Source organism: Danio rerio, chromosome 14, assembly GCF_052040795.2.
Source record: "Danio rerio strain M-AB ecotype USA chromosome 14, GRCz13ab, whole genome shotgun sequence".
In the NCBI taxonomy this organism is placed as follows: domain Eukaryota; kingdom Metazoa; phylum Chordata; class Actinopteri; order Cypriniformes; family Danionidae; genus Danio; species Danio rerio.
Window position 1 is genome coordinate 36,927,299 of NC_141034.1, and position 26,529 is coordinate 36,953,827.

Below are 26,529 nucleotides of genomic sequence, written 5' to 3' on the forward strand. Positions count from 1 at the left end.
TAGAATAAGCATCTAAGCTAAAACAAAATGCTTAATTCAATATAATAAGTTCAGTAAATCTACAGAAGTTCTGAACAACCACTCAGTAAATAAATAAAGATTTTAATTCATAATTTTTTCCCTGATTTTATAGGAAAACGTTTGTCATAACGAACCTTTTATTGTACCATTCTTAATAATGACTTATAGAATTTTAGCATAAATAAAAATACATATTTTAATTTCAAAAGAACCAGCCAAAACTGATTATTAGAATAGTGTTTCAACAAAAGATGTTAAAAAAGTAAAGAATTTTATTTTTAAGCCCTTATGTTATGGGCTATCACACAAACTATACATGGAAAACTCAGCAGTGGAAATATACACTTACAAGAGGCAATCTTTAGTGTTGCCGCTTTATGGCCAAAGAACATTTTAAAACTGTCATTTGACAAACACATCAAAAGAGAATATTGTGTGTTATTATATATATATTTGGAACTCCCCAAATATAATAATGCAAATTTTTAACCTCTTTCTGACCCCATAAAATGAAATAGCAAAGGTATGATCCCTGCATTCATCTCTTATTATGATCCTAATTATCTAAAGTTATTGGCTGCTTCATCGTCTGGTTTTGACAAATTCAAGGGATTAAATATATTTATAGTTAACCATAATTACACAAGCAATTTTGAGGAACTGTATGTACCTTGACGACTCAACAAGTGAAAATGCAGGAGGAAATTATGCAGCTAGGAAAACATGCATGACAGTTCATGTTATAGGTTTATTGAATTAAAGCGTTAAATATTTTAGGTTTTAAAATATGCTTGGGAATGGGAATTGTCTAATGAATAAAGCTCACAAATCTTTTGACAACAGATTGAATTTTCATGATTTGTATATCTGGAATAAATCTGAGTTGGTAATTATAAAAAAATCACCCGACATTTTGGTCGGCATGCATCAATTAGTTTAAACAGTCGAATGAGATTTTATTTCACATACAGAGTGTGTTGTAGACTACGTCTTCGCATGACAAATATAGGTTGTGTTATTTGCTGTTTGACTAGAATGTTTAAAAACAATCCGCGCGTGACATCTGCTTAGCGAGCGTGTCTGAATTCGCATTGCCTATTTACTCTTCATTTAACCGATCGCTTCAAATTACCACATTCGGCTTTAAGCGAATTTGACTAGGTCTGTGACCAGTTTCCCGGTAAACACCCAATTTGAACAATCAAACAATAAAAAAATAATTCATATCTAGGCATCAACTCTTTTGTAAAACAAATTTATTCATTTAGGAATAGGATGGTCTTAAGTAGAAACGTCAGTTTAAATAAAACTCTCCGTCCCAGATAATGGGTTAACCTGATACTGCCATAACATCACAGAAAAGAATATTCACAAACAAAAGTGGAACAATTCAACAAGACGTACAATGGTTCACAAGCTTTAAAAAAACAACTCACTATAAATAAAACAAACTTTGCGCTTGCGACCAGCACAGTCTTTCATTTCATAAAACCTAGTTCATAAATGAACAACAAAAGGACTACACAGATTTGGACATAATCGACATTCTAAAAATAAGTGTAAACATTTATGAGTGAACGTACTCTCCCTCCGTTTCTCTTTTTTGTTTTTGAAATAGAGCCTCTTCACGAAGCCACGTGCCGAGAGACAAACTCTTGACAGCAAATAAGTCAGAAGTCCAATATTCTTCTACAGACGTTGATTGCTTTACAGCTTATGAATAAAAAGCTCCTCTGCAATACAATTTAATCTGAAGTCCCCGATATGTCGTCATAAAATGCTTTAAAACGGACAACTCATTGAGATTAAAAATAGTTTCTTTTTTTAAAAACGAAACTGAACTTCGATTCTTTTTTGCAAATCAAAATGTTCAAGTATCCGAAGTACTTAGTCTTTTTTTCAAGGAGTCTTTCAAATGTGGGTTAGGGGTAGCGTTCCGTTCACGCCTGTCCCTGCGCTTTGATAGTGCGGATGAACGCTGTGTAACCGACTGGTCTGTAGACTGGAGTGGTCGGCGCTGTCTCCACCGGGCGGCAGGTACATGCTTATCATATCTCTCAGGTCTCCCAAACAAGCACGCTGAGAGTGAGAGGTTATGGCCGGAGGAGGGGAGCTGGGCTCCGTCTTGCACACCGAAGCCATGGAGCCCAAACCCATTGCACTGGAAGTTTGTTGCGTGTATGCTGGTGACATGCTGCTGTACGTGGACGCGGCGTTCATGTAGGTCTGAGCCGTGGACATCATTGGGTACTGAAGTCCCGCCATGTCGTACCGGTGCATCTGCTGGATCTGGGGGCTGTTCATGCTGGGATGTTGAGGGTAGGCCAGCTGGTCCTGCATGAGGGAGTATGCGCTGTTCGTCCATCCGTTCATGTGCGTGTAGTCCATCCGCTGGCCCACCGACACCGCGTTGTTGACAGCGTTGGCACCGGGCGCCAGGAGTCCCCCTGGCAAAGAATACTTGTCTTTCTTCAGCAGGGTCTTGGTCTTCCTGCGGGGACGGTATTTGTAATCCGGGTGCTCCTTCATGTGCATGGCTCGTAACCGCTTGGCCTCGTCAATGAAGGGTCTCTTCTCGGCGTCAGTCAAAAGTTTCCAGTCAGCACCGAGGCGCTTGCTGATCTCCGAGTTGTGCATTTTAGGATTCTCCTGAGCCATCTTCCTCCGCTGCCCGCGAGACCACACCATGAAAGCATTCATAGGCCGCTTCACCCGGTCCTGGTCGTTGGCACTGTTGTTTTTGCCGCCCGTCACCGAGCCCGTGTTGGACTGCGGAATGGGGCTTTTAATCTCGGTTTCCATCATGTTATACATTCTTAAAAGTGGTGCCAAGCACTCGAAAGAAAACGTTGAAATTTCAAGAGTCTCACAAAAAAATGAAGTCAGTCAAAAGTTCAGAGAGCTCAAACTCTGGTCAAGTAAAGTCTTTCAAAAGTCTCCACACCAGTCCCGTGTGTCTCGTTCTGCTCTGCCACGGAACTCTGCAAAGTTGTGCGCTAAGCTCAGCTGTTAATAGAGCCTCGGCCATGTGATTTGGATTGACAGCATAACAATGAGCTAAAGCCGACCAATCAGACAGCACCTCACACTCCTCCATCGCAAGTGTAGGGCTGCCTGTGCACCAGTGTTTCTGGATGCACTTTAAATTGGGATAAAATAGCTACATCAGGGACATCTTTGCACTTTAACAAAACTATAGTCACTCTGGAAACGCTGCTTCAAAGCGGTCGTTATTCACAACAAAACAACCGTTTCAGGACAAATAGAGTTATTAAATAAATATTAAGACTTTCTAAATTTTCCAGGAAAAATGTAAAAGGTGTTATGTATAGCTAATAGATTAAGGCAATTTTCTTGCAAGAGTCAAGAAAGATTGTACTTATGCTGCTGGAATCGAACGTAGATACCTAAACTCTGAACTTCACACCTGACAATGCACAATGTTTAATCATATAGCCTAATACATAAATAAAAAATTAGTTTAATTTATTATTTAAGACTTTAGAATGTTGATGGCCAGTTCCTTTTAGCTAATTAGTTAAAATATATAATTTTAATTCCTTTACATCTAATATAATTTGTATTGACTTGTAATTTTTAAAACACTAAATGTTTTCTTCGACATAGTTAGACTGGAAATTTAAACTGTTTCGTTGAAAAATCTTAAACTCGTGGGCATAAGCGCACTTTCAATCAAAAAATAGGAAAAAAGTAATTTACAAACTTTTACAGTAGGCTAAAAATATTTAAATTATTTGTCTCATCTAACTTTTGGCATCTCCATTGTTTGCCTTTTTCTATTGGTATATATTCATGTTTACAGGCTAAACTGAGAACTGAAAATTCTAATGCATAAAGCAAACATTCAGCAAAACAAATTTTATGTTAAGACAGTTTGCATATTGCCAAATGTATAAAGTGCAAAGAATGGAATACAAAGTTAATACAGGTACGCCCCCCTGTGGGCCGGTCTTGTATTGTTCTGAAGCAAAAAATAATAATAATAACTATCATCTACACTAGACTCCTATGCGACTTTTTGGAACGTATGTTAACTATTTATTTAAAAATGACCAATTATTGTCAATTGCAATAATCCTACGTGTTATGTGATTTACAAATTATCCTAAAGTGTGCTCTCTTGGGAGAGCTTTTCGGTCTCCCGGGGAGAACTCGCACATTGAAAAGAGTCAGTATTAGCACATCGAGAACACCGCCATTTAACACATTCAACGCCACTAAGACTGAACTATTACAGCTCTGAATATTCACGATGGGCTTTTAACGCCACACACTAACGACCCAACCATTTAGTTTCGCCGTGTGGGAGCGATTTGTAGGACACGTACGCCAACACGTCGCCGTTATTTACTTTCCAAACTGCTCTTAAGTGTTGTTACTCCATGTTGATATTCGGGTTTACAATTGTAAATCGGGGCATAAATTATTCATCGTACAAATTCATGCAATAGAACAATTTGAACATGCTCGGCTTAAGCCTTGTAGTAGGCCTAGAGTAAATAACAAAACATTCTCCAATCAAATTATTAAAAAATATATATTTTAGGAAATATTCAAATAAAGTAGACCTAATAGCTAATGTGTTTAATACTTTATAGCATTAATGGTCTATATTATAGGGCTATCATACTATTATTAATATAATAGTTACAATTTTATCTAAAATTTTGCATTTTTTTGACAGGTCAATTGCTTTAAATAAAGAAAGGAGTTAAAACCACATTTTCACAGCTTAATCGACACCATCTCCATTAAGCTTTTTTTTTTTACTGTGAACTTTTCTACAACTTTACCTGGGAGACAAAACCCTTGACTTTCTCATTTGGAACATCATTATTCACTTTGCATCAACATAAATAGCGATTCACAAGCCGTTATGACAAAAGATCTTAATTAGAGACTTATTCCACGAAACCGGTGATTTATCCGAGTGGTTTCAGGAACATATCCTCTTGTAATCTGCTTATGGAAATGCAGGAGGACAGCGGGGAAAGGAAAACTCCCAGTTACCCGGAGCTCGGTAATGAGGGCTTCTGTTCTCCAAATTTCCCAATTAACGTAAGCTAAGGCCGTGGACCACCAGGAAAGCCTCCCAGTGTTCAACATCATTGAGCTTCGAGCCACACGGCTTCCGAAAATCACTCACGTGTATGATGGCCGAGCAGAGAATTGCCCATTAATGTGGTAGGTAGCCTAATAAGCAGACTGTTTAAATGACCCGAATAAACCAAAACTGCTACTGTGCAGCAGATTAATACAATAAGCAGGTCATTATATGTTAAATTAACACTCAAAAATAAACGGCAAATGCAAACACCTCAACTTAGGCTGTACTTGACATTTCAATTGAGAGCACATGGAAAATAGATATATCAACTTATTACCTATTTTGTCAAACATATGAAACTTAAGATATCAGATTGTATTAGCTGAATGCTTTAACATCTGTCACAGTAAACTAGGCTACTGAAAAACCAACAATATCCAGACAATAAATCACCACACGACTTCTATATATCACCGTCTTTTTTCCGAGTCAGTAATTCATTTGTTAATTAGCTCAACCTAAACAATTAAAGTGGAAGTAAATTATAGGAAAGCGCACGCAGAGCCTCAAAAGACACTGTTAATAAGGGTATAATCAGGTGTTGCTTGCGCTTAACAAAGTTTAAACAGTGAACTTCATTTATTAGCATATAATATAAGGAACGCGTCACAACCAAATTTAGGGTACACGAACCAAAAACCTAATATTTGAGATTGTTTTATAGCCATAAAAACACTATGCCTTAAATTTTTTAAAAGTAGCCTATATAAAATAATAAAAAGATCGTACCGACTCACGATATTTATTCTGGGGGAAAAAATTATAATTTAAATAAAATAAAATTATATAATTTATAGCAGATATATCTTTCGAATTGTGAACAACTGTAATGTGTTAAACGAACCTTTAGACAAACCGATGGTCTACTAAAATAATTAGTCTTATAAAAATGTCCTTATTTAATTTTCACCTGCGATTTTTAAGATCAAACACATGTCCTTAAACCATTAACCATTGCTCTGGGGTCCATTTAAACGTCAAAATCGTGTGAATTAATAACTTTTTGTTTCAACTCACTGGTTTCGAATAAGGCCAGGGCTACCGTGGGTAACAGAATGATTTTTCAATTGCACACACAATAAAGACCGTCTCAGTGGGATTTGCATGATTTTTGAACCGAATATGCAAATTAACATGCAATTTCAGCACGGTCTGTTATTTCTATTGTATTTCGCTGAATGGTTGCGTTCTGACACTGGTAAAATAAAACTCACTGGTCAATTAAAGAAAAGAGGCTAAAGTCTGACCCTCTTTCAGATGTCACGGTTAACTATTGATGATATCCTGTTTTATATTTAAAGCATTTGAGACCGGTTATTAAATTTAGCCAAAAGTTATTACTGCTGCAAAAGCAGGTAAAGGAAAAAGCTAATATATATTTTATTTTACTTTAAAATGTACATTAATTTTAAATCTCCAACACATAAAAATATTTTTCAATTTTATACATTTTTCAAGTTTTACTTAAACTGATTTAATCGAAGTTAAGTTAATGTGAGCGTTTCAGATTAATAAATAAGTTTACATTTAAAACAAATAATCTAATGCATAAATATTTAAAGGGCAATTATAATCAAGGATTAAAAGATAAATGACAAGGCTTGCATTTACACACATCATCTTTCTACAACAAGTTTGTAAATCCCGTTCAAGCACTATTGCTCTTTCATTGCAGAGAACAATTACCGATCATCAAATGAAAAGGTATATCTAAGCCACAAATACTTAGACAAAAATTTAGACATCTAAACTCATTACGCAGTTTATATTTCTTAATGAGTGAACCTGATTTTAAATGAATTAAATTTCTATGCAGAAAAGAAAAAAATGAAACGAAATGCAGTATAACTCTTTTGCATTGTTAATCCATATATCCAATTTACTTTATTTACTTCACCAATAAAGGCAAGTCAGATTTCTTTACCTGTAAACAGTTAGACCACACCGTTGAACAATAAATCACGTGTCTTCCATTGATGTCCACAGCCTGTTTAATTGGTTTGTCATGTTATCATTCAGTCCGAAAAAAAGAAAATGCACTTTCATCTGAAAAAAAGAAAATGCATTCTCATCACACTCAAGCACACATTTATATGTCCTGACAGAGAATGCACGTAGATATCGTCTGGCACTTAAGAAATAAATAGTAGCAGACATTTGTATAGAACAAATGACTACCAACTCACATTTTGAACACTGGTCTAAATTCTAAATCACATATTGAAATGTATAAACTTAAACGATTTATTTTTCATTTTTCTGGTAAAACATTTTTAAAAACATCTTTTAGAGAAATTTAAAAAGGACAACAGTGCATTTAATAAAGAAAGGACTTCATTCATTCTGGTTTATCAATGGTTCCATGAAGGACCTTTAACTTCTAAATCATTTGTAGTTCAGAAAGAGCTCTTCCTGATTAATAATGGTTCTTGAAAATTATAAAATGTTCTACAATCTTACGATTATGAGCATGTTGTGCATCATTCAAACCCAGCAATAAAAAAAGCAGACGTGGAATAAACAAATTAGTCATTTTGTTAAAAGAACCAGATCCCTCCTTTGACTAGATTGACTTCTTTACTATATTTATGCAGGTGCCTCTTTCAGTTTGGCAATTTGAGAATACATTCATATTTGAGATATAGGAATTTGACTTGCTGTACAATAATAGAGAAAAGGTTTGCTACATGTTCTGCTTGTTTATAGCCCAACACTCCATAACGTATTATTCCATAAACTCCACAGCAGTACAACAATTTTAACAATTCAGCTTTGCTTTTATTTGTACAATTTCAGGGTATTTTTTACAATTTCCACCTGGCACACAACACATCAGTTTATAGGAACCTGGTAAGTAACACAAAACTAGCAATTCACTTTTTATTAGAGTGCTCGGCATATATGAGTACATCCCCCACAAATCTCTCATTTAAATTATTATTTTCCATAGGACTTTTTTAAATAATATCTTTGTGCATTTTACATTAAATTAGTCAGTACTGAAGCCAAATCTAGAGTTTATCTAAAAAAATAACTTACAATAAAGTTTAAAAATTTAGTAGCCCAAATATATGTTAGGGGGAAAATATTAAATACAATTTTGTTGTTATGTTGTAGGTTGTAATTTTCTTTACATGAGTTTAAATGTATTTTCTTTCCATTTTTAATAATGTTCTGTGACTAAAATATTATTTCAATAAAATATTTGTTTAATAAATCTATTTTGTTCAAATGGACCAATATATATTACCCATTTCACTGAGAAATGGATAGAAATATTCATTTTCAAAATGGGCTGTACTCAATTATGATGAACACTGTGACTTTCCACACATTAAATAATAATCTGCCTAAAATGATGCACCAATTTTTTAATTTCTTTTAAAAAAACATATGCATTTACAAAGAATATGATAACTGTCACTATATTAGTGTATGTTGCAGCACATGAATAAAGGCATGTTTGAAAAGCTCCTTAGCCAATCAGTCAGTGATAAATAGGATTTGTAATCTAATGCAGCATGAAGCTAATGTGCACACATCATCTGCAGGGACATTAAGACATGCTGCACATGCTCTGAATGCACAGTCTCTATTTGCTGCTCAATGACAACATTTTTCTACAATATCTTTAACTTTCAGGAGGAAAAAATTTTAACGAAACATTAATAAAAGCACATTTAGTACATGATGCGTTAAATGAAAATAGTTTTAACTACATTTATTCTAGGCCAGTGAAAGCTAATTTCAATTAAACCGCTGATTTAATTTAGCAGAAAATGACTATAAATATGGTTTTGATTAAATCACTGAGCAAATTCTAATAGCACATGCAATTGTCTTTGAGTTTGGAGGTGTTATTACCTTTGGCTAAATTAATCGGAAGGGGTTTCTCAATGTGTTAAGCAGTATCTCAGTCTCCAGCACATCAGAATTTGATAATGTTTATAACATCTCAGGATAAGTGTCTGTCAGACAAACGATTAGAATGGTACACAAGGAAATAATTTTTAAATAAAGAAAGAAATGGGTCTAAAACAACAAACTTTCATTTTCAGAAACCACATATCAATATTGAGCATACTGAGCAAAATACACAGTACATTTTTTTAACTCCATGTTGTCTTTTGTCAGGCAGATTTGCAGAAATGGATCAAAATTACCATCATTGAAATGCCATCATTGGCTGCAAGGCTAATTACAAACCTCATTATTTCCCATGTATCTTTTGAATCATTTCCATGTACTACAGTTTCTCCAAAACAATAGAAACTTTCTCTTTTTTTGTTTAGCACAGAATGCTGAGTTGTCTGATTCTGCTTTGCACCAAATGTGGCAAGCAGATGGCTTTTGTTTTAAACATAATTAAGATCCCACTAATCTGGTGCCTTTTAAAACGAAACAGTCGCTTCGTCAGACCTTCATTAGTTAAGATAATATTGTGGAAATGCACAATTAATTTGCAGGGTATATCTTTAATTAATTAAATACACCCAATTTTGTAATATGATTAATGCCAGAAAGTTGCTATCTCCAAATTATTCCAAAATGAATACGTAATGATTATACTGAGGTCCCGGCTGTGGCTAAAAACCTGAAGAACTAATTACGCAGGGTAATTTATTAAATCTCCAGGAAAGAAACAAACAAGTATAAATTGATATATTAATCATGGGCTTCATTACGTTAATCTGCCAGTGATTTGAGGTGAAAATGACGAATCTCTGTTGAACGCTGAGCACTTGATAATGGAGATACTGCCCATAAATTTACTCTACATAAAGGCCTCATTAAAAGAAGCATAATTTAATTAAGAGTTAGCCATCGCCCTCTAAATGCATTAATTACCTTGGGTATGATGAGATGAGTTTTGGGATTACTGATGATTTCATTATGGCCAGTGTTGCTGCTAACTGTGGCAGGGACCTGCTGTTGTTGACAGGATAATGGATTGGGTGCCTGGGGATGAATCTTTCACCTTGGCAAAAAGAGAAACAGAGGGGACACAGAGGACTACTGGACCCCTGAACAGTAGGTGGACACCAGCGTCCATTATATTTATCAACTAGCTGAGTTCCATATCAGTATCTGTCCAATGAGCACTGTGAGCTGTGCGAAGCTCAATATTTTATATTACGTCATATGTCACGCAAATGTTGTCGCATAAAACAGCATAAAAACCCGTAAAACATTATTTATGACAGCAACCTGTAACAAATACTAGCATAGGGCCTACTGTCGCTACGAAATCAGGATACAAGTAGGCCTAGTCCAACAGCAACATGTAGCTTAGGACAATAAAATGCTAGCATTTTGAGAGGTTCAATTAAATACTACAATGTTAATAGCATTTAAAGCTACTCGACGAAAAACAAGTTCTGAGGTAACTCACGCTTAAACGACGACACGAATGACGTCTTGAGAAGCATCGTAGTGGCGTTGTAAAACTGCTTTCTGGTAACGTAGAGAGCAGAGACTTCGTAGCGAGATGTGTTAGCAGAATTTAGCGATTCAAAGTATAAGAAACTACATACTAGAAATATATTTATACCAAACGTAGTTCTGGCACAGTTTTAAAACGTTTTCATTAATGTTTGTTTAATGTTTGTCCTACAACGCGACGGAAATATTTACAGCTGGCCCCTGTCACGTGACTGCGAGGACCGTCCAGCAAAGCTTTGCACAGAGAAGTCAATTTAAATCTTGACCGCAATGTCAATATGTCTCAAGATTACTGCTATAATACAGGAAAATGTTGCTAGTAAGTCTTTACAACATATAACTAAATGGTTATTTTTCATGTAGCTTAACCATCAATATTAAGAAAATATTTATAATTGACATTAAAATTAAATATGTAAAATGTCAGTGTCTTCTGGAGATATTTTCTGTTTTTATCTAGGGGATTACTGGATATATTTGAATAAGTATAATATAATATACCTAAAAGTGCACTACCACCAGGAAAATACAAGTATCTGAATTAGATACTTATATATCTCATTATCTTATGTAAACGAGAAAATTAGTAAAATATTCTTTAACCCTTTAACTGCCCCACCAAGAAAACAAAAACTGGATTGCATTTCTTAACTCCTAATGTCGCTAGTTAACACACTCAATGCATTTTTTTTCAACATACCCATAATTTCTAAAATATTAACCTCTACCAAATGGTTGATATATCGGTTTACAGTAAAGTACTGGAATAAATACATATACTATGAAAAATCAGAAAATAAGAAGTGTAAGACCAAATATTTAAAAACATAATCAAAATAAAACATTTTTTTAATTTTAATCTTTATTTTTTTAAAGTATGCCATAAAATATTTCAAATTCTCACTTAACATGTTTTCTTGTTTTTTTGTTTTGTTTTGTTTAGAACAAAACCAATTAAAACTATAATAAACTGGATTATGTTTGATTGATTTCTTTTGTAAACTATGATTGAAAATAAATGAATTTAACAGTCAAAATATGGTCAACCATTTGGTAGAGCATGTGGTTAACACCGCTGAATTGAACAGTTCTTAAAAATAATATTTTATCTTAGTGTGAAGAACATTTTCTACTTTAAATAATTTTTAATGCAAGGAAACGGTTCTATGTTAAAGGTTTTTCGTGGAACCATTGATGCCCATGAAGAACAGGGAACAAAGTAATGATAGATAGTCATGAAATCGACTCATTTAAAGGTCCTTCAAGAGCAAATGTGCCTTACCCCCTTTCTCTATTTTTATCATTTAAACTCTTTTGCCATAATATGGCAGTTTGCCATGCTTCAAACAAACACTCTCTTTCTTCCACTCTCTGGCTTACTGCTGGGGTGAGAAGGGCACAGTAAGCCTGACAGCTCAAAGCCGTGGAAAATGACATGTCAATGCCAGATACAAGCTGTTGCAGTTGCACATTGCAGACATGAACTGCTTCCGTTTAGTGACAGCCTGACAAAGACCTTCGACTACCTTTCAGAGATACACACATCCTGTTGGAACTGTATGTGGCGCAGACTAAGCAGCATTTTTAATGTCACTGTTTGTCAATTAAATAAATGTTTGGTCCAACAAATTGGCCAATAAGTGATCTCCAATGATTCAGTTTCAATTAGTTCTACAAGTTATAATAAGTTATGCATCTGACCTCTTAACGTTGATGACTAAATAATGTAATGGATATGAATGCTCTTAATGAAGTATTATTATGCAATTATTAATTCATGATAAAAATCTGCTTTAAGAATCACAACTCATATTGTATTCAAAATATGTATTTTTTTCTGAAGTTAAACAATCCTTAATTTAAAAAATAAACAATGAGGGAAAATCTATACAAAAAACAGTACCTGGTTAGAAAACATCTAATAAATTACAAAAATATATATATTTAAAATTACTATAAGAAATACCAGGATTAATGTCATTGGATTTAATGGAATTTAATAAAATTCCTTTGAACTTGGAATTAATGATAGCTAAAAAATGCTTTACTAGTCTTTTTGGTCTTAAAACAACACCGTCATCACCTCCCTGAAAGGTTTTCAAATAAAATACATTTATTTTATTTGCATAAACCAGCACTATAAGAAATAAAATAAAATAAATAATAATAATAAAAATTAAATCATGCTTTGATGGCTTGTAACTAGGTACCATTAACCATAATAATTCATAAAAATTTGTAGGATGTGGATATTTTAGTTATAATATATATAGTCATAATAAGTGGTATAAAAATAAAAACACACACAAAAAAAGCTTTATAGATTACTATAGATTAACAGTTTTTTTACACTGAAAATATGCATAAAAACACAAAGTGGCATTTTTGCATCTCCTAAAATTCTATTTAAAAAAAAATCAAATAATGTTTATTTCCTGGTGTCTTGAAGAATTTATCAAGTTTTGTTCCATTATTATAATCTGCACATTTTTATTAATATATGTATATATTTTAACTCTTAATTTATCTCTTATGTGTTAACATGACTAGTTGAACACTCCGTACTGTTGATTAAATAAGTCAATGAATACTCTTTCAGAACTACTATCATCCAATGATCAATTTATGATACAAAAACTGTTGATATAAACACGGACAACCTACAGATTAATTTGACACAAGTAAGTCCTATAAATAATACATTTAGTTTTGTGTTAATAAAAAAATAAATCCTTCAAACAGGTCTAGTCAGTGAAGCTTCTGGACTGCAGTGAAATGCTAACAAAATCCACCCACCCCCACCCTCGAACAAGCCCCCCCTCCAAAAGTGCTCCAGCCCACAGCTGCGGTATCCAGAAAGACACTCACCGGTGCCAATCCTTCCCTCTGCGTCTTTTAGGTCTTGCTGACGGTTTAGCTGGACAGAGCCGGGTGAGACTGTCAAACCTTGCCGATCTGAGCCGAGAGAGAAGCGCAGGGGAGCGTCAGTCCTCCGTCCCGCAGAAGAGCCAAGCCGAGCCAAGCTGAGCCCTCCCTGCACTGAAGCCATCGCATTCAGCCAAGATTGCTTCATACAAAAGTTGACAATGCCCTAGTGAAAGCCATTGTTGATATTCAACATTTTTTAAATAGCTGAGCAGAATGGACAACATGGCAGACTACAAAACTTGGAGGGGAAACTGACCTGGAGCTCCTGAAAAGCACCACTGAATGTGACAGAGAAACAGCACAGAGAATCTGAAATAAAGCAAAACAGATTGATGCTTTTGAAGCCCACACGAGATGTTCAGTGCTCAGATTTACAGCCGGAATGGGCCTTGTTATCATTTCTGATAAATCTAATTGCATATATTATATTATATTATATTATATTATATTATATTATATTATATTATATTATATTATATTATATTATATTATATACATGGTGGCTCATTAGTTAGCACTGTTGCCTTACAGCAAGAAGGTCTCTGGTTCAAGTCCCGGCTGGGCCAGTTGACAGTCTAATGGCATGCGCTAAAGGTGAATTAAATAAGCTAAATTGGCTGTAGTGTTTGTGTGTGAATGAGTGTGTGTGAATGTTTCCCGGTGATAGGTTGCAGCTGTAAGGGCATTTGCTGCATAAAACATAAGCTGGATAAGTTGGTGGTTCATTCCGCTGTGGCGACCCCTGATTAATAAAGGGACTAAGCCGAAAAGAAAATGATTGAATGAATGAAATTGGCCATAGTGTATGTGTGTAAATGAGTGTGCATGGGTGTTTCCCAGTTTTGGGTTGCAACTGGAACGGCATCCGCTGTGTAAATATACGCTGGATAAGTTGGCGGTTCATTCCACTATGGCGACCCCTGATGAATTAAGGGACTCAGCCGAAAATGAATGAATGAATGTGTGTGAATGGACAATATGGATGTTTGGGTGTTGTATGGGTGTTTCCCAGTGTTGGATTGCGGCTGAAAGGGCATCCGTTGCGCATAACATATGCAGGATAAGTGGCAGTTTCTTTCCGCTGTGGCAACCCCTGATTAAGGGAAAGAAAATGAATGAATGAAATTGTCCGAAGTGCATGTATGTGAATGAGTGTGTATGGGTGTTTTCTAGAAATGGGCTGCAGCTGGAAGAGCATCTGCTGTGTAAAACAGATGCTGGATAAGTTGGTGGTTCATTCCGCTGTGGCAACCCCTGATGAAGGGACTAAGCCGAAGAAAAATGAATTATATTATAAATTATTTTATAAGTATGTTTATATCTGACTATTAAATCCATCAGATGATTAATCAGTTTTGGGGAAAAAAATGCTTGCATTCCTTTAAAGCAAAAAAAAAAACATGATTCACTTCAGAATAGGGAAAAACACTAACACTTTGCTGCGGTTAAGTAGCTGACAAGTAATATATGAAAGCGCTGCAAACATAAACTGCAATATAAATGATGACCTCTCTGTGCTCATCCATTTCAGCCTTTAATTGTTGTTCTGATTGCCTTGATGGCTCCTGACAGTAAGTGGTGTTTTATTTCCATCTTTGTCAAAATGACAGGCACAGATTAATAAAGACATTTACTGCAACCCTCGCCACCCATCTGTCAACATGAAACCTGGAGCAATAAACACAGAGGGAAACCTTAAGGCTTAATGCAATTTCATAACCAGGAATTTTTGTGGCATTTAAGCTCACTGGCCGTCACTCAGTAGTAATGAGTGTTTAATTATAAAAAGGTGAGAAACTGTAGCTACTGCACCCATCTAAAGGCCATAATCACATTCACACTCTACAGATGGCTTTTATTTGCCTCATTACCATACATGCCACAGGGGGCAGCTTTGTTTCACGTCGTTACATATATCAAAACACAGAGTTCCAACTACTTTATGCATTTGTTTTCCAGCAATTAGTCTATAATCAAGCACCTTCTGAGCTCTATGTGATTTCCAAGGGTTTAAAGTATGGGATTAGTCACCCGGAAAACTGGCCATCTGAGCGGGAGGAGGCCACCAGAATTGCATAATTATATTGATCAGGGCCAAATTACAGCCTTGACAGCAGAGGCCGGCCTAGTCTGATCCTACAGGTGTGTAGGGGAAGAGAGAGCAAGCTGCTGGGAGAAAGATCTTCCTGGAAATCGACGTCAGTGGCACTCATCTCACACCATTACCTGCCATCAAAGTGCTAATTTTACTCTGCACATTACACCCAATCCTGCTCGTCCAGCCCCCTCCATGCTGGGCCGGATGGAGAAGCCTGGTGGGAAAACGACATTCAATCTGCCGGCCGCCCCATTCAGGCTAAATTGTAAAATGATGGCTTTCCACCTCTAAAGTTTCAGGAAGTGAAAGGTGGCACCAGTTCTGGGTTGAGCCAAGGAAGAACAGAGAAGGAGAATCAAATCCTCCAAACTCTGTGCACAAAGTATGCATGATGAACATTATTAAATAATCATGGGTATAATGTTTAAAAAAGTTTGCATGGTTCCATACACAGATCCCCTATATAAGGCAAAATCTTCATTAAAGTGGATTTTGTATTTATTATTATTTTTGTATATATATTTTTTCAGGTTATTGGTTGTTTACAGGGTCTTTTAATGATCTTAGATTTTAAGTTTTCTGTAACCCAAGTTTGGTTCTATAAGATCTTTGCAAACCTGCATTTCAACCTTAATTCATAAGATTGATAACTTTGGTACCTTTGACAGAAAGAAAATTTACTTGATATTTTAAGAGTCTATTGAAATTATATTTCCCATATCATAAAAATTCTTATGTATAAAATACAATGTGTTAATCAAAAGTAATGCTTACTTTTTCTAAGCAAATCTTTATATATTTATTCAAATTAATAAATAGTGCACTTTTAAAAAAAATAAGCCAGAACAACAAAAAAACACAATCCTTATTTCCCTTTCACTTTTTCTAGTCCACTCAACTTTTAAAAACATTGGCTGCTCTGGCCTAAAAACATTTAGTTGGGTTAACATAAGATTATTTATTAGTTTTCTAAAGTTGTGAACTACTCTGAAACAAAACCTTTTAAGTTATGCCAACTAAACATTTTTTGTCTGCGGAACTAAATGCCTGAAGTTAAATGAACAAACTTTATTTTTTTTCTTGTGTACTCAACATTTTTTTCACCTTTAGTTGATAGGACAGTAGAGAGATAAGAAAGCATGGGAAGAGCAGAGAGGGGACGAATCAAGATAGGACTTTGAGGCGGGAATCGAACTTGGGTCGCCGTGAACACTGGAGTGCAATATGTAGACGCACTAGCCACTACACCATTGGTTCCGACGTGTGCTCAACTTTTGAAAACATCAGTTGCACTGGCCTAAAATGTCTGAAGTTGAGTGAACAATCGGTACTTAGAAACATTACATTATCAGACGAACAAACAATTTAATTGGAAACAAAACTAAAACAGAGACATAAAAACAGGACAGGAGGCAAAACAACAATAATGGTAAACAAGATAAGAATCAAAACGGGCAGGACAAACGGGGGGAAATGCTTCGTAATGCTTCACATGTGAAGTATGCTTTTCTGTTTTTTCAATTGAACTATGTTTGTTTTTTCTGATAATATATTATTTCTTAGCACCAATTTCCATGGGAGTTTTTGTTGTTGTTGTTGTTGTTCAACGAAAGGAAATAAGGATTATGTTTTTTTTTTTTGTAACTTCAACTTAAGGCATTATAGTTCAGCAGACAAAAAAATGTTCAGTTGGCTAAACTTAAAAAGTTTTGTTACAGAGTAGTTCAGGATTTTTTTAAAACATTTTTTTCATTGTAGCATGGTTATAGCTTACAAACAATAAAATATTAAAGCTAAAATATTTTTTGTTGGCAGATATTACATCATAATTTAGTATAATAAATATGTTTTGCAGAAGTGCAATAACTTACTTATACTGTCATGTACTTAATATGTGTATTAAAAAAAATATATATATATATATATATTTATATATATATATATATATAAATCGCAGTGGGTAGCAAGAAGGTCGCTGGTTTAAGCCTCGACTGTGTTAGTTGGCATTTCTGTGTTAAGTTTCTGTGCATGTTCTCCCTGTGTTTGCTTAGGTTTCCTCCGGGTGCACTGGTTTACCCCACAGTCCAAAGACATGCGCTATAGGTGAATTGAATTAGCTAAATTGGCCGTATAGTGAATGTAAAAGTTTACGGGTGTTTCCTGGTGTTGGGTTGCAGCTAGAAGGGCATCCGCTGCAAAAAACGTGCTGGATAAGTTGGCGGTTCATTCCACTGTGGCGACCCCTGATTAATAAAGGGACTAAGCCAAAAAGAAAATGAATGAATGATAAAATATATAAAAGTGATCATATGTAACTTGTATTTTATAAGATTAACAACATGGGTAAAACCTAGTGATAAATGAGTAAAAACCTAGTCTTAAAACTACAACTTATCAGTATTTAAGGCCTGCACTTCGATCTTTCACATCTTGTCATCCAACAAGATTTTTAGTATATAAACTATTACCATGCATTACATTTTAGTGGAAGTCTTTTTAAATAAAAAAGTATCATATGCTCAATAATAGTTTCACTCAGCAGTCCAGATGCAAGAATATAAAAGGCTGGAACACAGCACAGCTCAGAAATGTGCATATAAACACAAGCACACGTGCAAAACAAAAGCGAACTCTTCAGGGCCAAGGCATACAGCGAATATGCAGAAATATTGAACTCAACATAACCCCCCCTTCCCACCGCACACCCGGAAAGAGGGGTGCTCTCTCTGCTAATTAAGTGCTAATGGTTGTGGCCCTGCAGAGAATACTAATTAGGATTTCTATTCTCCTTTTGGGTGAGCATGTACTTCAACACAGCCTAATGAGGGGAGGCAGGTATGTGTGTGCTGTGTGCTGGGTTAATGGGGGGTCCACTCTCAGGTCTCAGGGCTGTGGGTTGAAGAGGGAGGCGTTTCCTGTGCCTTGGCCTCTTTCACTTAGAACCACACACACACACACACACACACACACACACACACACACAATGGGAAGTGAAAGGAAGAAACTCCAAGATACCTGGTATTTCAAAATATTCTCCAATTTACTTTGTGCTACGTTCCTCATTTCTTTAAAATCTGTAACTTCAAATGCCAACACACCCTCAGATTTTCAAAATTTGAATGACCTTCTGTATTCAGTGGAACATAAAAGAGGACATCATAATGTATTGAGTGTTTTATGTCTACTTATTTAAGTCTGTGGTGGCTGAAATTATATTGGACCAATACAGAAAATTAATCAGGACTTATGGCAAAAATGGCATTAAAATGAACCAAAATTTCCTTAAAGGTGCCATATAATGCATTGATATATAGTTAATTGTCTGTAAAGCCTGCATAATAAGTTTTTGGCTTAGGTAAGTTAAAAAACAAATCTCATTTATTACTGCAGAATACACCCCTGGAATGACAAGCTCCATTTTGACCTTATTTGGAATGATTGTGAGTATTAATGAGCTCTGCAGCTCTGTCACACACACACATACAGGGTGATGTACTCTGAAATAAATGTGTAAAATAATCACACTTCTTTTGTCAAAAGATTTTAAAAAATTAAGAAGTTGCCTTGTTAAATCTTTTCAACTGAAGTGCTGGAGAGGGTTATTTATAATCCGAAAGGAATGAGTGGGATACATAATTTTTGCTCCTGACTTGTGTCATGGATGAAATATGCAAAATTATAGTTATAGTCTACAAAATGGACTGATAGAGATGTTTTTTAGAGTAATATTTTGAAGCTTTGCTATATATGAAAACACAGGCAGGAATAATATCAACCTGTGCATTAGAGATGGTGTTTATTGGCTTCTTTTCACTCATTTAGAGCTGAGTGAAATGACACAATGCATAAATGTGCACTGAACACTTACTCAGCAGTCTGTGTGTTTTTGGTGCCTCATTATATTAAATATATGAGACAAATTTTACAATATAAACATTCAGCTCACAAAAGACACATTTAAACACATATAAAATCATTAAATAAATGTATAATTTATATATCCCACATTTTGTGTACCATGCATAGACTGGTAAAGATATGGACATAGTATCTGTGAAGTCACCCATATGCTCTTAAAGTACGCAAATGAAACTACAAATAGGCGCAGCCAACCGTCGCAATTTTGTTCGCGCGTCATCGCACCGACTAAGAGATACCAAACAAGGGCAAAGAGATGGAGCATGAGCGGAGCCACAGACATGTGCTAGCAGGATTTTCTTTAGGAAAAATGCTTTATACTTCATTACCTGCGACTCATTTGTGTTCTGACCACATGTGCTTGGTTGAATAACAATAAAGTGTTTAGTCTTTTAAAAACACTGTTGTAATACACTGAGTTAATAAACATTGTTTTTATGACATTTTTCTACAAGAGGAAAGCGTGTATTATTTCCAAATACTTCAAATATAACGGCAACCAGCGAGATCTAGCTGTCACTCCAGTGGCCACATCCTTAATTATGCAGACTTAGAATAACTTACTATAAACAAAACGGAAAAGTTATTAAAAAAAATCCCCCCCTCACAGTTGTCATTAAGGGTATTAGCTATATGCACCAAAACCATCTTTTGCACCAGGCTGTAAACATGTTTTTATCAGCTGTAAAACTGGCTAATTTAGTATTGCTGTCAGTGAACATTCGGACTTCCTGGAGCTAGCCCCCAAAGGCAAGTCGATGAACTGCAGTTTCAGTTACTTCTGTATTGGCAACATAAATCAAACAATAATGTAAAGACTTTGCTCTGCCTCTCCTGTTTTCAAAATAAGAGTCCCAGATAACTTGATATAAGCTTAAATAAATTAAAATTATAAGGGAAAAAATGTCAATGCTTTCATTTTACACTAAAAGAATTACATGCGAACAAGGTAGCAATGGTGTTTGAGGCTCACGGAAAGCATAGGTATTTGCAGATTATCATTATACAACACCTTTAAAAATACAGCTGCTCAATGAAACTAAACTGTTCACATCTGTCTCTAAGTTGAATGTAAAAACAAAATCAAACTGTCAGTTTTCAGCAACACATTTAGATTAGCATACTTTAATCACGTTTATTTTATATATTTGTTTATAAATATTATGTCGGGATTACAAGTTCAAGATGACAACATTCTATTTGCAACATTCTTTTTGGAGCAATCCATTTATAAGATTCTATTTCAGAGCATTCAATTTAGAGCATTCTATATTTGAAACATTATAAAATTCAGGCATTCTAATTAGAACACACTATAGTTGGAACTCTCTTTATTTGAAGCATTCTATTGGAACATTCTATATTTGGATTCTAAAGAAAGCTTATCAACATCTAAATTCATCTGCAACAGTCAGGTTGTAGTGCAGAGGTGTTACATAATCTAAGATTCAGTTTGGCTGTAAATATGAGTTCTATAAGTACTTGAACTTTTTTCACAAGTTGGAGTGATAACTAGTTTAATTTGCTAGCTTCAATAATAAAACAGGCATTGAATGTACAGTTGAAGAAAGAATTATTAGCCCCCCTGAGTTATTAGACCCCATTTATTTTTTCCCCCAATTTCTGTTTAGCAAAGAGAAGATTTTTTCAACGCATTTCTAAACATAATAGTTTTAATAACTCATTTCTAATGACTGATTTATTTTCTTTGCAATGATGACAGTAAATAATGTTTTATAATGTTATAATGTTTTATAATGTTCAGAGGCTTAACTCTGTTAATTAGGTTAACTAGGCAGGTTAGGGTAATTAGGGAAGTTATTGTTTAACAATGGTTTGTTCTGTAGACTATCAAAAACAATATAACTTAAAGGGGCTAATAATATTGACCTTAAAATGGTTTTTAAAAAATTACAAACTGCTTTTATTCTAGCCAAACTAAAACAAATAAGACTTTCTCCAGAATAAAAAAATGTTATCAGACATACTGTGAAAATGTCCTTGCCCTGTTAAAATAATTTAGGAAATATACAAAAAAATCAAAAGCGGGCTAATAATTTTGACTTTAACTCTTGTAATGTCATGAACTGACATTTTTGTTTGTATGATGTGCTATTTCCACAAGCATCAAAACATTTTTATATGTACTGTTAATTGACAGTTTTACTAATATTATCCTTCATTAAAACTGTAAAATTACATAAGACGTGTTATATTTCATGACGTTGTACATGCAACGTGTTTCATTTAATGTGTTCACGCTTTATCTTGCAACAAGAACACTAAATTGTTTCTGCGTTATGCAAAAGGTCTTATAAACTGTTGCTTGATTGATATAGAAATGTGACCTGATTTGTTTGTCAAAATATATGACTGCTGACTGCTACTAGTTCTCAACAATGAGGATATTTTAAGAAAGATAATTTATGAAATTAAACATGATTTTTTCATTATACTTTAAAACCCTAAAAGTAGGGTTGAAATACAGGACTGTCCCTGGATGCCTACCGCATGGACTTTAATGTCAGTGCCAAACCTGATTCATATGAGATATCTACTTTCCATTGTTACGTTAGTCAATGTTTATGGTATAAACAGCAATAATGTGATCTAGCTTAAATGCTATCTTTTAGCCTAAATAACATTATTTTGTTACCTACTCTCACCTTCATATATATATATATATATATATATATATATATATATATATATATATATTTTTTTTTTTTTTTTTTTTTTTTTTTTTTTTTATCTGTGAAAGTATAGACTAAGTAAAACCTTATACTGTGTGATTACCATCTTCTAGGCTAAAATATAAAATGATTTTGAAAGGTGTAAAAAACAGTAACTGCTAGCCAATTTTGGGAAAGCACGACACAGCAGGGTTAGTGATTACAGGGTGTTACAAATAAGCCACACACTGTCAGACACCAAGTAAACAAACAAAATAATTGTTGAATTTTGAGTGTAATGTTGAGAAGTTTTTAAATAAAAATGTTTTTCATAGATTATTTTTATAGAAAAAAAAATACTTTTATTGCTAACAATGCAAATGAATGCATGTTATAATAATGGATAATAATTCAAATAAATTTAAATGTGTTTATCCAATAGATAAATAAATAAACATGCTGTGCTATGTTGGATAAAAATGTAGTTAAGTACTGAGGAAATATACAATTTAAAGTAAACTGAATTTAAATTAATTGTGTGAAATCTGACTTTATAAGCACGTGTTACAACTAACCCTCTGTCTGTTACAACTTGTCCCGCAGGTGCAAATGAGACATTTTTACTCTTGGCACTTTTGGCAATACTGCACATGAAACCATAGGTCCGGCGATCATACATCCAGTGCTCATTTGTAGGAGAGGCTTGTGTGTTGCTGGTAAAAAAAAGGTTTGTTTAACCCCATTACTTTGTTCTATATTTGGCCAAAACCAAAAATTGTTACTTTGTGCCCCGCTCTCCCCGACTCTTTACTTTGAAATATACCTTACAAAAGAAAATTACTATACTTTATGAAGCTAGTCAAACATTTTTGCTGAAGTGTTCCACAATCCATACACAATCTTCCAGTTTAAAGTGGAGCTATAATTTATAATAAGATTTGGGATGAATGTGTAATGCAATTTGTGACTGCAGTTCTGTGGCATGACAGGATTTTGAACCGCCAGATTAATAGTTGCCCACCACAGGCTGATGCTGAGTGTGCTGTAGATTGACATCTTGACAGCTGACGTCACATCAAAACTGGAAGTAACTGTTCATTTCACCATTCAATTATCCATTTTTAAAAGTGGCCTTATGAAGGTTAAAAAATGGCAATAAATATAAAAGAAAAGTTCATTTGTGACCCAGCACTGGACACAACTATTAGAAGAAGAAATGGTAACACAATGGCAAGAGGTAAACTCAAAGAGTTACGCAGATAATCATAAATCATTGGTTTGTCTTCTCTAGTCAGGGAATAATGCAAAGCATCTGTGCAAAGTTTTACCCTTTGAAGTCACTTTCTGAGATTTACATATCCCGAAGAATACCTCTCAGTTGGCGGAAGTTAAATGAGTGAAGCAACGCATTTTACAATCTCAATACATTTTAACAAGGTACAGTTCCACACTCTGCACCTCTTGTGGGAAAGAATTAATGAATGTAAGCAATTCAATGACAACTTAACTCACTTCTCGCTCGTGGCATTCACACTGAATAAACCGACTTTCACAAGCATGAAAGCTGTCACTAAAAAACTGCTTGCCGCTGGGAAAACGATTCCCGTCAGCCAAAACTTGCTGTTTATTTACGGGCAATGACTAGATAAAAAAAATAAATAAACATGCTTTGTGCTGAGCAGAGAGACAGCGGAGAATCTGATGGCAGTGTAGTGTAAGTGGGAATATGAGAGGATGTGCATGCGCGTAAACACGCAGAGCAGGGGTGGTATTGGAATTACCTGAGAGAGATAATGGCAATGCATTAGATTAACTCTCCTTCCTTAAATGCGACACATTTAAGTAATCTTGTCCCCCGAAAACATGTCAATGGCTGAAAGGCTGCCTCAGCGCTATCAGGACCCTCTGGTCCCCCACACTGATGCAGCTGGCAAAACGCTACCGTCGACTGTCAAAACGCAGCGCGAGATCTAGTTATAATATAATTGAATTTTCATATCAGAGGAGACCAGAGTTCTAGCAGACAATAGGAGTGCTGAGTCCTCTCTGATATTGGCACAGACCCTTTGCCACGCGCATGAAATCAGTATGTTAATGTTCTCCTGGTTTTCTTTTTTTAAGGGCACTTGTGCCTCCGCAATGTAAAACCGATGTGGTTTCAGAAGGGAAAAAAATTGCAACTATTGATAAGTAGGCAGCTAGAAACCCTTAGACCACCCCCTCCCATCCAAGCAAGCAAGCTCCAGACAGCGCAGCTCCCCCTTTATTAAAATTGTAATTTATTTTTCTAAATCAGAATGACAGCTTGCTTTCTTTTCTCTGCAGCAGGCGGTGAATCAAGCCGCTTTAATTACTTTCGTAACTTCGCTGACCCCGGGACTGCGCGCCTTGTGCCGAGAAAATGGGCCGCGGCGACAAAGCTCTCCCACCGCCACGGCCGCCTCCGTTCATTTAAAATGCAGGAATTTATCAAACTCAGGATTTTCTATGATTTTGTTCACCTCCTATCTTTTCCACGTTCTCATTTTGACCCTCTCGGACCGCGTCAGACTGCCTTCTGCTTGGTGCATACAGAAGTTCAGTTCATTCAAGGAGAGCGAGAACACTTTGCTGGTTGCTCTGATGTATAGTTACACGTGTATGTCAATTAAGGGACGTGTTTATCAGCGTCCTCAGTAGTTCGTGGCAGCAGAAGAACGGATCTCAGCAGGAATCAACAATGCACTTGATCTCTCAGCAGCTTCCGACCAACAGAGGTCAGGGTCACACTGCAGATGAGAAAGGATTCACCGAACAACGCAAGTTTAAAAGTGCTGGCTCTTGCTGTTTGCACTAGTTCGCAAAGTTCTCAACCCGAGCAAGTCAGAAAATCAAATGAAATAAACAGAAGCCAGGTGCTCTCTGCATTGAAGGAAATAAATCTGCTGTTAAATTATGTTTATACAGTCACAACATTTAAGCAGATGATGCAAATGATGCAAGTTAACAGGCACTGGCGCTTGCTTTGGAAAAACATATAGCGGCAGATATTCAGACAAAATTAAAAACAGTTGCTCCTGACAACACATGATGTCTGTGCACGAAAATGAACCACTTAATTTCCTTATACAGTCTCAGCAAACTGTAGAATGCATTTACAAAATGTATTGAGTCATAATGTGTGGCTCAAATTCCTACAGAGATCATTCTGTTGGTTTACAACTGTTAAAGGCTGCACCAAACTGGATAAGCACAGATACATTGAGTTTGCGTCCATGTTCTGCATGTTCTTATGCAGGAGGAAGCTTGTGCCCCAGAGTAACACGAATACACTCAATACATCTGCAGAGGCTGTGGATTAAAGGCAATACTGGACATGTTGTTTATAAGCACACCAATACAACACACTTTACATGCACAAAAATCTGCTTATTGAAATAACCCATAATTTCACGTATGTCATGTTAAATAAATCAATTAAAAACTTAAGAGGAAAGGATTTAAGAGGACGGGGTGCTCACAATCATTTGTTTGTTGTTTCTTCCAGATCAGACACTCTGTTAAGAAATTGTTTCCCCACTTTTCCTTCTGTACACCATCTTGACTTTTTTTTATTTACGGGCCAGAAACATCTCATTTTAGCTATTTATAATTTCATATGGTTTCAAATGTTGGGTTGAGGCATTAGGGTAATTGGAGGGGATGCTCTACGGTTTCTCTCAAGGAATCTTGGGAAAATGACCTTGGTGTTGGTATTGCAGAAGAAGAATGGGAAGATATTTTAAAGATGGTCCACTCCTCCTCTATATGCACTAGACATGGCCTACTGCAATGTAAGGTGCTCCATAGAGCTCATTTAACCAATGCCAAATTAGTAAAAGCATTTCCTGACAGATGTGATGCCTGTCATTGCTGTAAGCAGTCTCCTGTTAATCATCTCCACATGTTCTGGAGTTGCTCTCAACTGACAAATTTCTGGTCCAGAGTTTTTGATACGCTTAATGAAGCTATTAACATAAATCTAGACCCTAACCCCTTGACAATCCTTTTTGTTTTTTCAGAGAGAGTTGAATAAGAGTCTAATATTGACTCCTTAATATGAACTTTTCATTTTTCTTTCCTTTTTAAAAATCTTTTATTGTAAACTTGCTCAATTATTATTTAAATTTTTTAATTTTACTTATTTATTTTTTTCCTCTCGGAGGATATTTTTTATTTTGTTTTGAAGTATAGTGGGAAAATAAGAAAACCAAGTCTGTAATTTTTCCTATGTTGTATTGTACAGTGCTCAGCATATATAGGTACACCCCTCTCAAATCTACCTCTCACCCCTCACAAATCTA

The 26,529-nt window shown here is 35.3% G+C and overlaps 1 protein-coding gene and 2 long non-coding RNA genes across 33 annotated transcripts in view; 1 reads left to right on the forward strand and 2 right to left on the reverse strand.

The window, feature by feature from the left end:
- si:ch211-143l19.3 overlaps positions 1-26,529 on the reverse strand; it is a 117,732-nt gene that overhangs the window by 74,947 nt on the left and 16,256 nt on the right. For 8 of the 31 annotated variants that reach the window (XR_015507667.1, XR_015507664.1, XR_015507656.1 and 5 more), the window contains exons 4-6: positions 13,776-13,828; positions 13,460-13,658; positions 7,074-7,195 (exon numbers count right to left, since the gene is read on the reverse strand). The exons of 8 other annotated variants lie outside the window; for them this stretch is intronic. This is a non-coding gene — a long non-coding RNA (si:ch211-143l19.3). Of the gene's footprint in view, positions 1-7,073; positions 7,196-9,997; positions 10,174-10,541; positions 10,823-13,459; positions 13,683-13,775; positions 13,829-26,529 lie in introns of those variants that run through there. 15 more of the 31 variants (XR_015507677.1, XR_015507673.1, XR_015507679.1 and 12 more) reach the window with 6 other exon arrangements.
- sox3 (SRY-box transcription factor 3) lies at positions 1,261-3,006 on the reverse strand. Its single transcript, NM_001001811.3, is given in 1 exon segment — positions 1,261-3,006. A coding segment is annotated over 1 exon segment (903 nt). The 5' UTR covers positions 2,836-3,006; the 3' UTR covers positions 1,261-1,932.
- On the forward strand, positions 10,045-13,867 carry LOC141377551 (uncharacterized). The gene is made up of 2 exons (XR_015507701.1): positions 10,045-10,180; positions 13,491-13,867. It is a non-coding gene; the product is annotated as an uncharacterized LOC141377551 (long non-coding RNA).